The sequence below is a fragment of the Anguilla rostrata genome, chromosome 4, assembly GCF_018555375.3.
Source record: "Anguilla rostrata isolate EN2019 chromosome 4, ASM1855537v3, whole genome shotgun sequence".
In the NCBI taxonomy this organism is placed as follows: Eukaryota; Metazoa; Chordata; class Actinopteri; order Anguilliformes; family Anguillidae; genus Anguilla; species Anguilla rostrata.
In genome coordinates, this window is record NC_057936.1 from 35771269 (window position 1) to 35790298 (window position 19030).

Consider the following 19030-nt stretch of genomic DNA (forward strand, 5'->3'; position numbering starts at 1 on the left):
AGAACACGGTCAGGCAGCCAGACCTCAGCTGGGCCCTGCGGATCAAGCTCTATAACAAATACGTGCAGGGGAACGCTGAGAGGCTGAGCGTGAGCAGTGAGGACACGTGCTCAGAAGGTACTGCACACTCAACTGCAGAAACTGAAACCACACCTACAGAACATAAGAGAACGGGAAAGAGAGGCCCTGCCGCTGAAAGGTAGCGCACTGTGGGTGTGAGACGTGTAAAAAGGGAGACGCGCTGCCACACAAGCGCGTGGATGATAGACTGTCATTAGCACACCCTCAGGGGTTGAAGGCTGAACACAGGGGCAGAGTCTGGCTTACAGCCTGCAGATGTTTCAGGCTCATATTTATTGCAGTCTTTATAGTAAACTGCGTCTTACACTTACACATTCACACATACACACACACAAACACACACACACACTCACACTGCATGCTCCGTGCTGCGATGCGGTACTACACCGAGTGCCATAATTAGATCCGTCAGGAGAAAATACACATACTGTGGGTTAGGGAAGAATGCTCAGTATTTGCCTGTTGCTTTTCGTCCTCACTGTTACAGCCACTGAGTGTGTGTGTTTGTGTGTGTGTGTGTGTGTGTGTTTGTATGCTTAGTATTTGCCAGTTGCTTTTCGTCCTAAATATTACAAACACTGGGTGTGTGTGTGTGTGTGGGTGTGTGTTGGTGTGCGTGTGTGAGTGTGTATGTTTGTATGTGTGTAGGTGTGCACACATATGTATGCATACCTGTGCATGTGTGCAGGTGTCTATGTGTGCACACGTACGTGCGTGTGTATGTGTGTGTGTGTTTATGTGGGTTATAGTGTGTTTATGTCCTCCCCTAATGAATACGCTGGCAGCTCGACACCCTCAGTCTGCTCCCAGCATGGCCTCTGTGACCTGGGAGTGTGAATCTCTTATGGGGACATAGGCATGGGACAGCTTAGCAAAGTTTATTTTGTCTCTAGCTGGCACAAGCCCTGAACTATTATTTTTATTGATTGTCTTAGCAAAAGGCCCTCATCCAAGGCAACATACTGTAGAGCACATTGCCTGCATTTAACATCCATTTACACGAGCTGGATATTTACCGAAGGAATTCAGATGAACTGCTTTGCTCAAGGGCACAATGGCTGGGCCATAATTTCTGAGTCTGCCACTTCCTGTCCAGTTGCCTAACCGCTGCACCACACTGCTGACTTTTTAAATGTAACCTGAAAGTTTACCTCCCTAAAGGACAGGCAGTACGCTTTGGTACCACATATATCTGCTGCCTGATGTTGGGGGGGCTCGGGGAATGGATCCATGTGTTTCTGATATGTGGAAGCCGTAATTATAAGTTGGCCTTGACTTAATCAGAACTCAGACGTACCCAAATTATCCAATTACAGAGCTGGCACTGACAGCACCTCGAACATAGTTCTCTTGATTTCTCCTCCCCCTCCCGAGGATATCTGATTTTCAGCACCATTTTTTATCCTTAGCGTTTTCTGTCAGCAAGTGCGGCCAGCATTCTAGTTCAGCCCAAGTGCTTACTGGCAATTATTTTGTTTTTACAAAGAATAACAGATACATACTTTTGATGGAAAGAGAAAGAAACTGGCATGGGTTACAGTTCTATAAAGAGCTTTGAGCAGATGCTATGAAGTGGAACTGCGGTCGGGAGTATGGTAGAGTAGCCCCGTGTAATACAGCCTAAAACTGTATATTTTTTTATTTTGGTTGATAACGATAATTGTCGCAATATTTGAAGAGGATTTTCAGCTCAGGACTGAATGTGAGATATTAGGGCTGAAGATGAAGAAATCAGAGGGTTCATTGATGGCTTAAATTTTAAATTGTTTTTATTTTAAACAGAATCAACTTTTCATTCATATATCTACATATAGCTTGTTTTATAAATAGGAACACCTAAGATACACAATGTTTTTTAAATATGCTCTCATGTTGTCGCTAAAAATCATTTAGTTTAATACCAATAATTAGACAAGCTGTAATCTGGATCTCATTAGAAATGACTTTTTTTTCATCCTGTCTGTAGTTGACAGCTGCTTGTAAAAAAAAAAAAATTCTTAACTTGCTTTATCAAAAACAAAAATATTACAAACTGTATGTTAATGTCATAAAAAATGTAGCCAATGTGTGTCAGTTACGGAGAAACTGGAAACAGTCGACTTAGAAAAGTGCTGGAAGGACACGGAGCGACCAGCGAGTTCAAAGCAAGCTTAGGGGTTCTTGTGGTGTCGTAAAGGACATCAGCAAGGGAACGTTGAAATGGGAGCAGCAGTTTCCGGAGGTGCAGGCAGCTCCTGGCTACCTTAGACTGCTTCTTGTACTGAATAAATATTCTGAGAAACACATTCCAGTGTTTTATTGTGGACGTACACGTGAAGGTACCAAGGATTTCTTTCATTATAGCGTTCACTCTGAAGCTCGCTTCCAACAACTGCCTTGTCCTTGGAGGCTACACAGGCTCTGTCGCTTGCAGATTTGTTCAGCTTGGTGTCTTTCTTTATCAGTGTTGAGTGTGTTCGTCAACAATGTGCAAGCTGTTGCATAGGCCTATTCCTGTGGTGTGATTGGCTGTCCGTGTTGCATTTCTTTGCAGGCAAGCTACGTGATGTTGTAGGTTGAGGAAAACGAGCACAGCTGGATGCAGAATAATGAATATTGAAAGTAACTCGATAGTTTTCGCTATTGTGCAAAACTTTGCCACAAGAATTATCAAGATCTTTGTGTTGCCCAGGCCTGTGGTTCGAACTTACAGCTTGTTGTTTTTTCCCCCCCTCCTGTTGTACCACTGTCGCCCCCCCCCCCCGCGACACCCCCACCAAATGCAGATGGAGAGAACCCCACGCACACCCAGACGGGCGCGGTCGAGTTCAGCAAGCCCATGTACCAAAGTGTCATCAAGAAGGAGGGCGCGGTCATGGGGGCGGGGCTGAGGGCCGACGCCGCGCTGGGAGAGGATTACGTTTCTCCGCCCAAGTACAAGAGCAGCTTGCTACACCGGTACCTCAACGACTCGCTGCGCCACGTCATGGCCTCCAACGCCGTCCTGGACGCGCGCAAGAGGAACCACTCAGGGTCTTTCAGCTCCAACGAGTACGACGACGAGCTGCTCTCCCCGTCCTCCTCCGAGACGGAGGCCAACTTCGTCTACCGAGCCGGTAAGGGGCCCGCAGTCCGCACATTCCGTCTCCCTGGAGATTCGCAGGTTTGCGCCCCCCTCACCCACCCCCCCTCAGCCCCCCACCACCACCACATTTGGGCTTATTTCTGTCATCGTCCCCGCTGTTTAGAACTCCGGCCTCCCAGCGGCTCTCTTTCCGTAGCGTCTTTTTTATTTTTAATTTTTTTTTGCGGCTACACGGCTCCTCTGGCGGAATGCGAGACTCTTCCCGCGCGCGGTGCGGGAGAAGAAAGGAGAACTTTTTTCATTAGGAGGTTTCGCGAGTCTCGCCTCCTCTCTCTCTCTCTCAGACGGAGGAGGCAGGAATTCGCCTCATTCCCCTCACAATGGGGGGTGGGGGCGGTGGTTGGGGGGGCGACGGCGGAGTCACAACACCGGGAGCGGAGCGTGCTTTAACACGCCGGCAGCTGCGCGCGGCCCCTTTGATGCCCACACGCAGAGCCGCTGAAACGGAGCGGTGTGCTGACTCGGGGACGCAGGGCGTAGACGAGGGCCGCGCTGCTGTTTCAACAGCGGCCGTCTGTGTGCCGAGTGGGAAAATGTTTTCATGTCCTCGTGTCACTATCTTGTTGGGCGTCTTCTTGTGTTCTTTTCCCATAACTTTTTTGAGAAAACAACATTGTGAACATACTATGGTTGTACTGAACACTCTTCAGTTTTTGTAAATATACATTTAAATAGCAGTGTTTCATCCTCTTGTATCAAACATCTATGTTTTCATAATGCCTACTGTATGGTGGTTTCCAGTATGTGGTGCTGTCGGAGTTCATCTTTGTTTAAGGTTCATAGTTTGATAGCCTGTGACCATGGAAGGGTTTATGAGCAGGAATATGATATTGTGTCTCGTGTCTATTCTGGCTGTGAAGGTCAGTTTGTGCTCCCTTAAACCTATCGGCATGTCCCAGTAGTGGTCTTCTCACGGACGTATAAACTTGAGTCACTGATCAGAAAAGTGGCATGTAGAAATGAGGGCTTCAGATTTTGGGAAGTCCGAACCTTGTGCTGTACCATATGGAGAAACTGTTTCCCTGTGGTATGCGGCTCTCCACAGCCCCCAGTGGGCTCACTTCACACCTGTTTACCCAGATTATCCTAATTATCTGCACTTTGTCTGCGGAGACTGTTCTTCTAGGGCCCAATTTATTCCTGCTCTCTTTGCTGCCGTGGAGATAGGCAGATTAGACCCTCTCTGGGAGCAAGCATTATGGGTAATGGTTATTCTGTGCGTCACGATGTGAAGCCTGAGCGTGCTGTACACAACGTTCTGAAAGTCATGGGTTCCCTGGGTAGTTCTCATGAACACCTGCTAACTAGTCACTGCCTAAACACGTGTGGGGAGAAACAATTTTATGAACTGTGTGTGTGAGTGTGAGTGTGTGTGTGTGTGTGTGTGTGTGTGAGTGTGAGTGTGTGTGTGTGTGTGTGTGTGTGTGCGTGTGAGTGTGTTTGCGTGTGCGTGTGCGTGTGCGAGTGCGTGTGCGTGTGCGTGTGCGTGTGCGTGAGCGTGAGCGTGTGAGTGTGTGCGTGTGCGTGCGTGTGCGTGTGAGTGTGTGTGTGTGCGTGCGTGCGTGTGAGTGTGTTTGCATGTGTGTGTGTGCGTGTGCGTGAGTCTGTGTGTGTGTGTGTGTGAGTGTATGTGTGCGTGTGTGTGCGTGTGAGTGTGTGTGAGTGTGAGTGTGTGTGTGGGAGAGAGAGAGAGAGAGAGAGAGGGAGAGACAGAGAAACATATTATTGAGGTAAAAAGAAACTTTAATCTTTAATTTGCATCATTTCCTCTTTAAATTTGTCTCTGGACCATTCCGAGATAGTTTTGCGGTGGAGAAAGTGCTGAGGTTTTTTTCGCCGGTCGCAGAAGGTCTGAGATTGCAGCCCTGCGTCTCTCTGGTTTTGAGCAGGGACGCACGCGGGCGGCGCTCCGGCCCCCTGGCACCGGCGGTTTGAGTCAGAGTGCCTCTGCCCGCGCCGCGGCTTTCCACTGAGCTTAGCCTTACGCTAGCGGGACGGCCGGCCGCGGCTAAAAGGCCCCGCCTCCGCTGCAGCGTGCGTACAGGCGCGGCGGGGCGAGGTGGGCTTCGCCTCTCTCTGACGCTCCAGCGGAAATCCTGGGGCCTTCGACGAAACAAAAAAAAGCCCCGTAGGAGCATTTCACTGAGAACGCGGAGAAACGAGGAAGAGCCCCATCACTCATGCCAGGGAGCTTATGCCAAATGACCCTTTAATGGGATATTAAAAGCCAGGAATCTCTCTGTGTTTATTTCCCCTTCTTTCGCTGCGTGGGATTCCCTCCCTTTTGATATGATGCACATCATAATTTTCCTTAGTGTTGTGTAATATTGTCCAGGGAAAAATTTTGTTGATGGATTGAATTCATTTTTGTTTGTTTTGCTGGCCCTTTCAACACAGTGCACTTTGGGAGATTTTTATTGAACTACACAGTGAGTGGTTCTTTGTAAATACTACGTTATTCCATTGAAATCTGAAAATGTAATTGCTTGTCCAATAGTTTTTTTTTCCCACGTATTATAACACAACCCATGAATGGATTTGAAATTCTTTCTTTCAAAGAATTGCTGGGCATGCAAGCCCTGTGTTAACAGTTCCTTTTTAAAATGCTGTTTATTTGCGGCATTTAGAAAGGTATCCTGTGCCTCTTTGGAGCAGGTTTCTTGCCCAAGAGGTCACTGGATGCTCACTTGTAATTTATGGCATTACAGTGACTTGTTTTAAATGCAGGCCACATTTAACACATAGTTGAGTCTGAAGTATGTTAAATGAAAACAGTAGTGTTTGAATAGGCTAGGGAGACTCGTAAGAGCCATTCAAATTAGGTCACAGCTGGTGCCAGACAGTTATTGAATCCTGGAGAATTGTACACTGTTTAAAAAGTGCTTAAAAACCATCTCCCTAAATGGAAACATTTTATACAAACCACGTCCGGCCCATAGCTGGTTAGAACCAACAAGGCATCCGTGCTGTGTTCATACAGTTTTTTATGTTTCAGATACAAGGAGATTTTAGAGAGTTTTAGAAGGTGGGAGTGCCATCCAAGTAATCCCAAACGTGCTAATTATTCATGCAATATTTGAGAGTGGCCTCTCAGTGCTGACAGTGATGCCCACACTGTTCCAGAACATTTCACCTCACTGGTCTTGAGCAAATCCTGTTTGGCCTGGATGAGTTATTGAAGCACTAGGTGTTGTCAGAATGGAAACAAAAATAGAATGAATTGTTGCCTCATTAAATCCTCGGTTTTATGAGGGATAAGAAGGCCATTGAGTTGCTATATAAAGACGGTTACTGAAATTCATTGGATATGTGGGCCATTGTTCTCACCTTATATCTGAAATGAGACCACTTCACTCATCTTGTAAAATCAGATTTTTTTACACAGAGTAACAATACATTAAGTAACAGCAGGAAGCTGGTGAGAGAGAGCTAAATCACTTGAACCCTTTTTGCAGCTTTTTGGTTGCTGTGTGAAACAAATACTCATCCAGCCAGGAGGATACTTTTTTCAATTCCATGGTGACAGTGTGCAGATTGTGAGACTAATGGATGTGAAATATCAACAGGGAGTCTTAGGGAAGCCAGTGTAAGAACTTGCTGTGTTTTCCGCACGTCTGTTAAATGAGGAAAAATAAAACAACAGCTCCAGATACACCGCAGGGCCAAGATTTCTTCAGTCCAGATTCAAGTTTTTGTAAACTTGAGTGGTAATTCATCATGAAGCAGATTATCAGAATTTTTTAAGTCTGTAGTCAGGCTGTTGGGAAAGGAAAGCAGGAATAGCTCTGCAGAATAAACAGAAGCTTCCGGGCAGTGAACATAGCGCCCGGTGACTCAGGGGACACTGGTAGCCGGCATATTTTGTGTTCGAAACCCGAAGCCCAAAGACAAGGCAGGAAGCGAAGCCGGTGACTGCCACTAGACCACAGCGCTGTGAGAACCAGCCTGAAAAAAGTGACCAGTCTGGGTTTTCAATTGTAACAGAAAAAAAAACTCTCAGGAGAATTCATCCTGCACAGTTTTTAGCAGAAAGTGTGTATGCCTGTGTGTGTTTATGCGTTCAGGAAGGAAGCCGTCTGCAGTGTAAAATTTAGCGAGAGCGCGTTGACAGCGCGCCCACCCAACACATTCGTTGCAGGAGCGTTCCGTAGACTGCTGTCTCTGCCAACGCTGGATAGGGGTGAGATAAGCATTGCAGCTGAAACAGTTTGGCTGTGAACAGACTGATTCCAAAACCGCCGATTGTAGGTCTTCTAATTTCACAGATATGCCATTGGTGGTTCAGACGATAGTTATGCACAACAGTGTAAACTGACAAACCCAACAAGCTGTGTTGACTTGCGGTGGGAGAGATCTTTCCTTTCAGAGCGAAGAATTGGCTTTAATGAGTAATGCAGTTCCCTTGGCTGGTCATTTTTAGAAATAGTCGGTGTCAAGGCTGGCGAGGTGTTCAAACGCATATAGAAAAAGCTAATGGGCCCCATTATGAATAACAGCTGCACTGGATAAGACCCTCACCCACCCCTCCCCCCCCCCCCACCCTTCCCATCTCCTTCCCATCCATGGCCTTTGATTTTTTGTTGCTCACATTTCACATTCCATTTGAAAATTGCATCATGATCAATTTCACTACATAGAAAGATTTGTCTCTGTAGGATTCAGAAGAAACAAAAACAAACAAACAAAAGAAAAAAAAGCATATCACTGAAGTACTGTAGTGGTCTTGTGACCTGGAATGTTCTTGGTTTAACTTTGTTCTAGAAGCTATCGTAGGCCACAGTTGGTTGGTCTGGACAGGTCTGGTGAGGTCTGTCAGAGCTTCAGGGCTGTACCATGTGATTACCACATAATGGAGCTAACTGAACTACAGCACAAACGTATCATTTTGGTTATCACTCCAGACTATTTTTGTCCAGAAAAAAAGTCTCTAAGTTAAATCCCCCTTCTTCTTCATTTACTGCAAAGAAAACATAAAATATCTAGTTATTTCTTTGGAAGATCGGAGACACATAATATGGATTTTTCCGTGAAAGATTATTGCTTGTACCCCAGCTGTGTAATAGTTTTGCCATCAGTAGTATTGCCTTGGCACACACCATCGGAGATACTGTTGCATTATTAATACCTCCTCAATGATTGTACACTGGTTCCTTACTGGTCACATTTTGTGTGCTTTCCTGCTATAAAGATCTTAGTTATTATATAGAGCCAGCAGAAAAAAGGTTACATATTTAAATCTTTTTGACATACTGCTGGTATCTTGGATGGCAGAAATATGTTGCGGTGAAAATATTTTCAAAAGTAATATTTATTTTATTTTTATTGAATGTCCCTTTTAGTGTAGTTTTCAGCATAGCACACAGTAAAACGTTCAGTGTTACATCAACTCGTACAGAGTTCAACTGAACGCATGTGTACTGTGTTAAGAGTTTAATTAACACAGGGTATTTTTCTGTGTTGAATATATCATGTCCCTTACAGGGGACAAAAATGAATTGCCAGTTCTTAGGAGATTTCTGCTCTCAACTCAGATCCTAGGAACATAGTCTTGTGATAACGGAATACGTGCCAAGCATCTGTGGCAGAAGTGTATAAAGCTCTGTTCTGCTAATCTCGTTTGAGGCCCGGTTCACTTCTGAGAAGTCCTGGTGTTACACACGGTCTGGCAGGGCCAAACCCGAAACAGCGCATCGTGAGCCTACAACTTATTTACTTTTTCATTCCGAACACTTCAGCCGAGAGCAGCCCTGTCATTATGCTGATTCGTAAGGGGTGATTAGATAGTGTTTACTGCTTCTCGTGAAGAATGAGGCCGCGCTGTCTGAATCGGTGAAAGGAGGTTTAAACAGGGAAGGCGGTCTTATCTTTGTGCCTGCAACAAATGCAGCTGTGTTTTTATGAAAGTTTTTTTTTGTGTGAAATTGATGTGATGTAGATGAGGGTGTTACTTTTGTCTGCGCTTAAAATTTGAATTCTGAATAGGACAAAGCAATTGTCTAAAAATGACGCTTTTTTAAGACTTGAGAATGTTCAGTGAAGGGAGAAAAAGAGTGTGTTTGTGGTGAATTTACATGGAAATTTTTACGGCAGGGGTACCAGTTGGTAGGTGTAATCTCGCTCCAGTCAGATTAAAACAGCACAGAGCCTGTAAGAGATTGCCAGGAGTTGCAGTTTCAAAACTTTCCATTTTGGTTTGAATGTCAGTGAATCTTGACCCCAGTTATGGCTTTTACTTATAAGAAAAATGTAAAGCTAATTCTAGGATACAATCATAGTCATTTGAGTAACTGCTTTCATAGTTTTTGCTCTGTGAAATGAAAACCAGAAACCTCAGAGTGGAAAAAACAATTAGGAAGTCTAAGAGCAGGGGAGATTGCCGTTGGTGTTATGTGGTATTGTGTACCATGTATTGGTCTGCTGGGTATAAATACGGTCGTATGGTGTTATGCATGGTACAACCTGCATCGGGTGCCGTCTTGTTTTAAAGCACAGTTATTGACGTTTTGCTTGCTGGATCGTGTTAAAAGCGGTGTGGTTCTTCCAGAGAAGCGAACCGCTCCATAAAAAATAAACGTTTCCCTGTTTTGTCTTCCAGACGTTTGAATGTGTTCTTTAGCCGTGGAGAGACAGCAGCCCTCTCTGACAGTAATGGTGTGATTCAGCGGTCTTTGGCGCTGAGCTGCACTGCAGAGATGTGGAATGTTGGGGAGGGGCTGGCGCTGTAGAGGCTGGTCAGGAATGATTTGTCTCCTTGGCGAGGTGACGCAAAGACCACGGAGGTGCCAAGCCATCCTTAACTTTATTCACAGACTCCCTTTGACATTATAAAATGCCACAGACCATTTGTGTGGGGGGAAAACGGAATCTCTGGTGCCCTCATTTCTGCCCGGAGCCCTCGTTTCCTTGTGATGTCACAGAGCCCACATTTGTTTATGATGTAATAGAATCTTGTTTATGATATCATACAGACACAGTGGGTGGGGTTCAGGGAATTTTTGACTGAAGCAAGGCTTCTCCAATACCTTATGAAAATGTCGCTTTCGACAAAATTTTCATTACTGGAAACACACATACAGCAGCTGTCAAAATTATTATTTGTTTCACTCCACCATGTAGTCAGTTTAACAGCGAGGAACACTGTTGATGAACCAACCAGCGAGATTAAAATCTATTTTATTTCAATAAAGTGAGCCAGTAGAGACAATGGTAATGAACTTACTTGGAAATGAAATCAATTGAGAAACTATAACAGGGTCTGGTTTGTGTTCTCCACACTTCATTTGTTTAGGCCATCCTTAAAAAGTTATGAGCTGCTATATACAGTAAGCTAACAGGAGGTATCGTTGTATTTGGGCTGTGACGTTGAATTGTGTCTCCAGACAGTTTCTGCCACATGCATTGCTGTGTTGATGCGCTTCCGTGACATATAGCAAGCTGTTGTCACACTGGGCCTCCAAATTAATCCTGATATTGTTATAAAATCCCGATAGACCTTCAGTTAAATTTGTTCATGCTTAAAGGGGTACACTGAAAGACCAGGTTAAACCCTATATGGCTGGACCTAACAGTGTTTCCTCTAGGATTTTTTTCAGCAGCGGGGGAAAGGGTTTTGTTGTGCCTGGGTGGTGCGCACGTGCCGCCGGCGTCAGAGTGAATATCAATAGGTCATTTAAAAATATGAAATATGAATATGAAATATATTTAACTAGCTAACTTAACGTTAGCTTAACGTTAGCTTAAACTTAAGGTTAGCTAGTTAAATCTACCTTCTTTCTTGTTCTCCAGTAACGTAATCCTATCCTCTGCCCTGTTTGTCACTCTACCTGAGGAGAAAATGCTGTACTCGCGCTGTTGTTTATTTGGTTGTCATGAGACACGTGATCCGGCCGACCAATGGTGTAACTTCATCACTCAGTCACTCACTCAGTCACTCTGTCACAGAGATTCGCGTTTGTAGGTTTGGCCCCGCTGTTGCGGTCCAGCCAAAAACTGTTTAACCAATAATTTTAGTCTTGTCACAAGACTTAGATGGAAAATCCTAGCTTGTTTAAATTGACTGTTTGCTTGACAAGTGAAGTTTTCTTACCCCATTGGCAAATCTTCAAAGTAGTCAAACTAGCTCACGTCATTGGCAATGTTTTTGTCTTATTTAGCGAAAAAAGCTATATAAAAAAGGTCAAATAAATTTTATTTTATTTTATACTTTTTTTTTTTTTTGCATTGTGGTGGTTGCACTGATTAATCTATTGTGATACCAGAGCCCCCCCGCCCTTTTACCCCCACCTCTCCGGCATAGAGTTTCTGTGGAAAGGACCGGACAGACAAGAAAGCATTTCGTAGTCCAGTTACTTTATACTTCTTTGGAACGTCCAAAGCTGTAGTGATTGCAGCCTCAGTCTGTGTAGTTTGTGTATTTGTGCAGATTTACAGAGGCATATGCTTGTCTTCTGTTTTAATTCAATGCAGCCTTAAATCTTGCATACAGGACAATGTGTTTATTGCAATCCGTTGCTAACAACAACAACTATAGCCGCCCATGATAATTTCTTCTCAGGCAGGTGCATTTATTTGTCTTCAATTTGTTGGCTATGTCGGTTGCTTTTTTTTTTTCAGTGGTTGGTTTAGTCGTTTTCGCCTGCCGGTTTCCTCTGTTTTATGTCAGGATGTAGACTGAGTGAGCCTTGGGTATGGGTTTTTCCTCATAACAGCAACAAGAAAATTACAAATCATCATAGGCAGTTTTTCCCGTGGTGGAAAAAGAAAAATGAAACTGAAGTGTGACAGAACTGGATGGGTGAAATGGATAGACATTCAGTAGCAAAAGAAAACAAAACAAAAAAAAAATAGCCCCGCTATGATTTATTAATGATTTATAGTTTCTTTGGCCTAGGCTTTGTTTTAAAGAATCCCAGTTTTCGATGTTTTAGGCAGGGCAGAGTTGGAAATTGTATTAGCGTTCTGAGGTTGCCTTCCAATTTTCTGTCCGTGGCTCCCCAAGCCATGGTTTGTCCTGGCTGGTCCGGGCTCTCTGGAGAGAGCCGAACCGCGCGGCCACGCCCCGCTGTCAGGTCTGCGTACCCCCAGACAAGGCCTCAGGCGGTCCCAGCTTTAAGGAAACTCTGCTTCACCCAGCTGGTGCAGAGCGGATGCCCACCATGGAGAACAAAGCAGCCATCCCCAAAAATGTTCTGGCTGCTCGGCTACAACCACTACAGCATGAAACGTTCAGTGTTAAATAAACTGTTACAGTCTACATATGGTCCCTTTTGTTAGAGTTAGAGCTATCTAACAGAGTATCTGTTAGAGTTAAATTAACACTGTGTAGAAGCAATCTTCTCCAGGGTTAGCTTAAATGTAGTCTGGCACACAGATATCTGGTTCTGAAAACTTTTATTTTCTTTCTTTTTGTAAATACTCGAAACAACAGGCATCGTTACTGATGTGTCTGTGATATGACAATCGCAAGCATATGAAAGTGATTCGGCGTTTGTAAGATTTTGATCAAACCTTCCCCACTGCCATGTCTGCCTGTGCAGCAGCAGTGATGCGCATTAAAGCTGTTTTTGTTAGCTCACTGTTACACTGGCTAACTCCAGCATAACCCATTACATGGAGAGACGTAGAAGCTAAACTGAAGCAGAACGACGGGGGCGGGGGGGGGGGATATTGTAATAATTTCAAGGCTGTAAATGGCCCGTGAAGCTGTGGAACAAATGATTGTAGTCTTGACATACAACAGATATAGCTTTTCTTCGCATAACTAAGAAAGAAACATAATTGCATTTGTTTTGGCCGGTCTGCCTGAGAGCGGTCAGCCTTAAACACCTTGCTGTGTTTAGTCTCCCGGGGCGGGAGACGGCCGCCGCAGATAGCCGCGCGAGGGCCGCGCGGGGGCCTGCGCCAGAACGGCGCGCTGAGGGAGGGGTCCCCAGCCGCGGTGTTGTAACACGCCGCACTCTTTCTGTGAACCGGCCTTAAAAAAAAAAAATTTTTTTTTTAAAGGAGCCGGTCGCTCGGCGGGTCTAAATTGCTCCGGGATGATAAATGAGAAACAACAGGAGATTTCACAATCAGGACTCGCGCTGGCCTTCATAAGGTTGGATAATGTCCGCTGTCAGTCTGGGTCATGGCACGTGAGGACGTTTTTTTCCTGAAAAACAGCCGAAAGAAGCGGAGACACTTTGAATTATTAGGTGCTGCTAGCGCTTAAAGATAAAAAGAGTCTGGATCAGAGTCACGCTGAGGGGGTGGAGGTGGTGGTGAGGGGAGAGGGGAGGTGGAGGAAGATTAGATTTTGGAAAGTGAACTGCTCAAGATGAATAGAGAGAGACTTGGGAGTTGAAAAAAAGAGGAAGGGGGTGTCACTGTAATGGAGTGACCTGGAGGCACACAGTTGCTGTGATGGCATTAATGTTGTTAACAGGCCTGTGCATTTAAGCTTGTACCTCAGGCTATTACTTGTGGGGATAGTTGACATTCTAATTGTGAGAAAAACGTATTCCCAGTGCAAGATGAGACAGAATGTAAAGTGGTGGCAAGAATCTGCTGGGACTGTCAGCAAGGGGGCTGGTAGACGCAAACAAACGTTTCATGAGGGAATATCCATCCCCCCATAAATGATCGGTTGTGAGGCTGGAGGACTCTGGAAAGCCGGTCATCGTAACGCAGAGCAGATGCAGCCCATCCGATGGAGACAGCAGCCCAGCGCACGTACCGAAAACAGTGCAGCGGGAATCCATGCCAGTCTCAGTGAGCGGATGCAGCCAGGCCTCATCAAGGTGTTCGCTATTAGGTCAAAATTTAAAAAAGCAGTTCCACTACCATGCCAAAATGACATAAAACGAAAATTTCGCTGGCAGCATCACCACATAGATTTCAGTCGACACCCTCCTCCCACGTTCTCCTCTTCCGCTTTAAAAGCTCAGCGGAGTCCCGCTTTTATTTATCTTTTGTTCATACGGAGGGCGTGCCAGTAAGATGTGCAAGCAGGAAATCCAGGTTCTCTCTTCATTTTATGGCTGATGGCGGTGCCAAGCCCGTGTCATCATCAGCGGGTAAACTCTCTGCTATCCCTGGACTCCCAGCAGCCTCCCCTCAGAAGAGGCTCCAGCCCTGGCGGAGCTCAGGGGGGGCCGACCGCAGGCTCCAGCCCCCGGCCTCTCGCCGGCCTCTTTCCCAAGCGTTAGCTCACGGGCTTCCTCCCCCTCAGGAGCCTACCTGAGCTTCGGCAGCGTTCTCCGCTGGTGCGCACACGCTTTCGGAGGGACAATGAAGGATAAGCGGTGCGGGTTGGGGGATACTACTTTACCCAAATTACAGGCCAGTTTCACTCCTTAATGAGCCCTCAATTCTCCTCTCATGTTTCTCTTGTGAAAATAAAGTGCCGGTCTGGCCACCCACTGAACAGCGGTGGAGTGGAACTCTCTTACCATGAGATGCCCCTCTCGTCTTTGCTGAAATGAACGTCTCAGGAAATTTGTAGTATTTGTAGTTCCTTCACTGAGCAATCGCACTGGCATTTTTCACCATTAAGGCTCTCATTGGCCATGTTTTCTACATTGTAATCAACTATAAAAACAAAGAAATACATGTTGTTTAACAGAGGGAACTTGCAGACCGCATGTCTGGAATTTTTAATAATTAATCTTCATTGAACTTGGTACATTTGGTACATTTCAGAAGTCATTTTAAAAATAATTTTGCTGTTGTGCTTTCAGAGACTGTGGACCATGGATCAAGTAAATATGACAGGTGAGTGTGCTTTACGGATTCCTTCCACCTTATTCCAGAGCCGGTACCTGTTATTATTAATAACAATTAAGAACCTCGGTCTCAAACTCTCTTCCTGTACAACCGCAGCGCGCCAAAGGAGAAGGCTCGAGGCAAAGACGAGACGTACTGGAAGGAAATCAACGCAGCCATGGCCTTGACCAACCTCGCCCATGGAAAGGACAGCGTATCAGGGACGACCAGCTGCATCATCCAGAAGTCCTCCCATATATCAGAAATAAAGACTGTCAAAGTACCCATGGTGCAGAAGTATTAGCCCAGCGGAGTCTCACCCGTGCAGCATTCCACTGAAGATCCCAGTGATTTAAGACCTTCAAAAAAAAAAAATCAATGGAGACTGAGCACTTGTTTTTTTATTACAGGAAAGTATAGGGAAGAGAAAGTATTGTAAAGATGTTTTTGTAGTCTTAAACATTTATTGTGTTTGTTTTCATGCACATGCATTAAACAAGTGTTGATAATTTAGTTTGCTGTCAGCTGCAGTATTCCGAACGAGACACTTTTATATTTTTTAAGTTATTTGATAATTCTGACATTTTGTATTCCTAAATTTGTATTCTAATGTTGCCAAAGTGCCTTTTGAAGCAAAAATGAAAGAAAACAAATGCTAATAATACTGTCCATGATACATTGTGCTCTGAAATATAAGGCTTTTCATTGTTTTTAGAGAGGCATATAAACCACAGTTTTAAAACTGTGTTATTTAAGAGACTGCTAAGATAATTATTCTGACTATTCTTTCCTTTTTCCCTCTGACAGTGCAAATGAGGGCCGGGTCTGAATTTGGGGTGGAGCTGACCTTAAATAACACCTACCACTCTTAAGCCACCGTATGGCAAACACACACACACACACACACACATGCGCAAACACACAGACGCATGCTGTGTCAAGGGTCTGATGCCATTGCACATGTTTTGTCTGCCTTCTCATTATGACTGTAAATGCAACACTGTTGTGTCTCACCCAGAGAAACAATGACCTGCCAACAATAACTGTGAACACACAGATATGCCAGCTCAGTCAGTGGACCTTTTGGTGTGAGTGGTTCAGAGGGAAAACTGATTGGGTAGCTTTACCGTGCCCATGGCCAATGGTTACTGACTTCCCTCGCTGCCTTTTAACACCTTGTCCTTGGATTCTGTGTTCCAAGTCAAGGGACCTGGGGGTTTGGAGCTTTTGACCTTTCGCCTCAAAAGCTCAAACATGTTTTTGCAAATGCATGTATACAGGTCTTCAGGTTTGTCATGATTTATTTTCATACTTTCCAGTAAAAGACCAGCTTTTTAAACCAGCTGAGGTCATAACCGAAAAGGGAGGTTCTTTATTTGTGTTATCATTCTGTGTTTATATTAATAATTCTGCCTTTGCATATGGTTCTGTTCAAACCAAGATACTTAAAATGCTTTTTTTTCAAGACAAGTTCACCAGCCTTTTTGATCCACTTTCTCCTGTCAGATGTTTAAAATTACATTCAAATTGTTGTTTACAAGAAGCTGGAGACGGGCCTATGTGTTTGACTTTTTTGTTTCTTTTTTAAATCACGTGTTTCAGTATTATTTCTCTGTCAGTGAGCAAGTGTTCAACGGTTTGTTTCTGTCAGTTTGTTTTTGTCAGTTGCTCTGTTATATTGAATGTTTTTTCTTTTTTCCATACCACATTAACTATTGTTCTCTGTATGTTTTACACAATGGATTTTCCATACAATCGTATAAAGTATGTGAATATGTTATACTCTTAGTTGCAATGAATCCCCAGTATTGAACTGAGAGAAGATCGAGCATGACTGTATGAGCAAACAGTAGTTGGCTCTTCTTGCTGATGAAAGTTATGTGTATCTTGAAGGTACTGTTAGTCGGTCAAAGTGTACAATTCATAGTTGTTTTGTGCAGTTGGGCCCTGTTTTGACTAACTACATGCAGTGGTCAAGCGGCCATAAGCGTTTTGACATGGAAAAGCTGCAGTTACTTTAAGATGTTCACCTATTGTGAATTAACGAAACACTACGGTCTGCTTTTTTCCGTCCTGTGCTAGTGTTCAGTTGCAGACCCGTTGAGCCAGTATTGAGAAGTTTGGGTGGAGAAGCCCCATGTGTTAGACGTATTCATATGCATACCCCGTAAGGTCTGCTACTTTAGCATGCCTGTGAAAGTAAAAAAGAAAGACTGTGGTCAGCCCAGGAGCTGTTTGCTCATGCGGTGCTGTGCTCCACATGTGTTTTACATACCCATGATCCTCTGAGGAAGGCTGTAGGGCACCGCTGGGCACAGTGTATGGTTCTAATACCTTTGATAAGTTTGTGGAAACCACCTTTCACCTCACATGGAATCTGACTGTCAGAGAGGTGTCAAAGAATAGAGAGGCCATTGTAAGTCGGACCCAGCAGAACATGCGTGTAACTGTATACAGTCCGGTGCTGTACTCCGCTCGAATGAACACGGACAATAGCTGAAACCGCAAAGCATTTACTTACAGTTACTGTTCGTACTTTAGAAAACATGTAAATTATTAAGGACTGTATAAAAAAAGGAAAAAACTAGAAACTAGTGAAAATAGTCTGGTGTTTGTTAATTTTTTTTCCCATTTGTTAAATTATATAATTTTTTGCCATTTTTGTTAGAGACTGGATGTTTATCCAATGACCAAATGCATAATATCACATCATAATGTTTGATTTGCTTTTACTTAAAAGTGTTTAAAAAAAAAAAACTATTGCTATTTCTCCTGGGAAATGAATAAACATTTTAAAATATTTTATGCTAGTGCCTTGGTTTGTTTTATTTAATTTAATAACATAATGTTATATTTTATATGCAGATAATGTATAAAGTTTATTCAGGAGAAGTAATCAGGAAAGAACACGACTGAAACCAGTAGTCGATGCACTTAACTGCTGCCTTCTGTCAGCATCCAGTATTATCTACAGTTTTAAAAGGAAAAATGTAATTTTTCTCAGTATGTGTTTAATTCAATCCTTCTCCAATAAAAGGCCCTATTCATTACTATGGCTATTTTCGCAAGTGCATTAAAAACAACTATTGCTGCTGTTATCTTCAGACCCTCAAACATATCCATTTCCCATAGCCCTTTATCTTGATGGATCATGATTGATTACTTTAAACCTGCAGGGATAGGGACGCTAACCCGTCTTTGATCATAAATGTCAACATTGCTGCAGATACATAGTGTCGCCATCACCGAGCAACCTCAACAGCTGATTGTGATCCACTGAAATCACATACACTTCAGCCCTTCTCCTCATTTCAGAAATGCCATGTTACAGCCTAGTTTTCCTGATGAATAATTCATCCCCCCTTCCCCCCACGGTACACAGCATAATCAGAAAACACAATGCTAGAATTCATCCGTTGGGTTCACACCAAGTTCACAAAAAAGAATGCTGTGGCACCTGAACAACTGCCTTCATTTGAATGTAAGTTCACTGCAGGCAATTTATTTTTTTATTTATTTATTGCAAATACTGGAATGCTTAAAATCACTGGGGAAAGAAATGTATGCTTTGAAGACATTTTTTTCATTTTGCTTATTTTAAGCAAATTTGGTCATTTAGACACCCAACATGAGGCTATATCTGTGACTGCAGGGCACGGAGGAGTCAGTCTTCCTTGATACACTAAGTTAAAACAACACTGTTTCCAAATCTAATTTGGCTTAGAGAGCACCTATGGCCGCATGCAATTCTGAAACAACATGATGAATGCTTAAAGTAAGCCACATTTTTATCAAAATAGATTATATATTTGGAGTACACATCTTGTAAAAAATTTGAAGTATGTGGACCTTTGGAACAACAATGTTAATGCCTCTAGTCTAAACAAACCAAATTTGCACACATGCACTTGGAGTGTCCTTATGCTCTGGCAGAGCTGGCTCTAGGGTTTTGGTGGTCCTAAACAAGAATGCTGTTGTGGCCCCAAAGTGCTCCAACATAAATCACTAAAACACATTATTTAAAAAAAAAACTTGAATTGTGTGACCTTGGAAGCGTGTGGCCCTAAATGACTCCATAGACTG

At 43.9% G+C, this 19030-nt stretch overlaps 1 protein-coding gene across 1 annotated transcript in view; it reads left to right on the plus strand.

Annotated features, from left to right (window-relative positions):
- Positions 1–17752, plus strand: part of mkxa (mohawk homeobox a) — a 24056-nt gene extending 6304 nt beyond the window's left edge. The window contains exons 4-7 of the mRNA XM_064332411.1: positions 1–117; positions 2847–3176; positions 14923–14956; positions 15065–17752. The exon at positions 1–117 is cut by the window's left edge and continues 37 nt beyond it. Coding sequence (XP_064188481.1) covers positions 1–117; positions 2847–3176; positions 14923–14956; positions 15065–15251 — 668 coding nt within the window. The 3' untranslated portion in view covers positions 15252–17752. The remainder of the gene's footprint in view (positions 118–2846; positions 3177–14922; positions 14957–15064) is intronic.
- The last annotated feature ends 1278 nt before the right edge of the window (positions 17753–19030 follow it).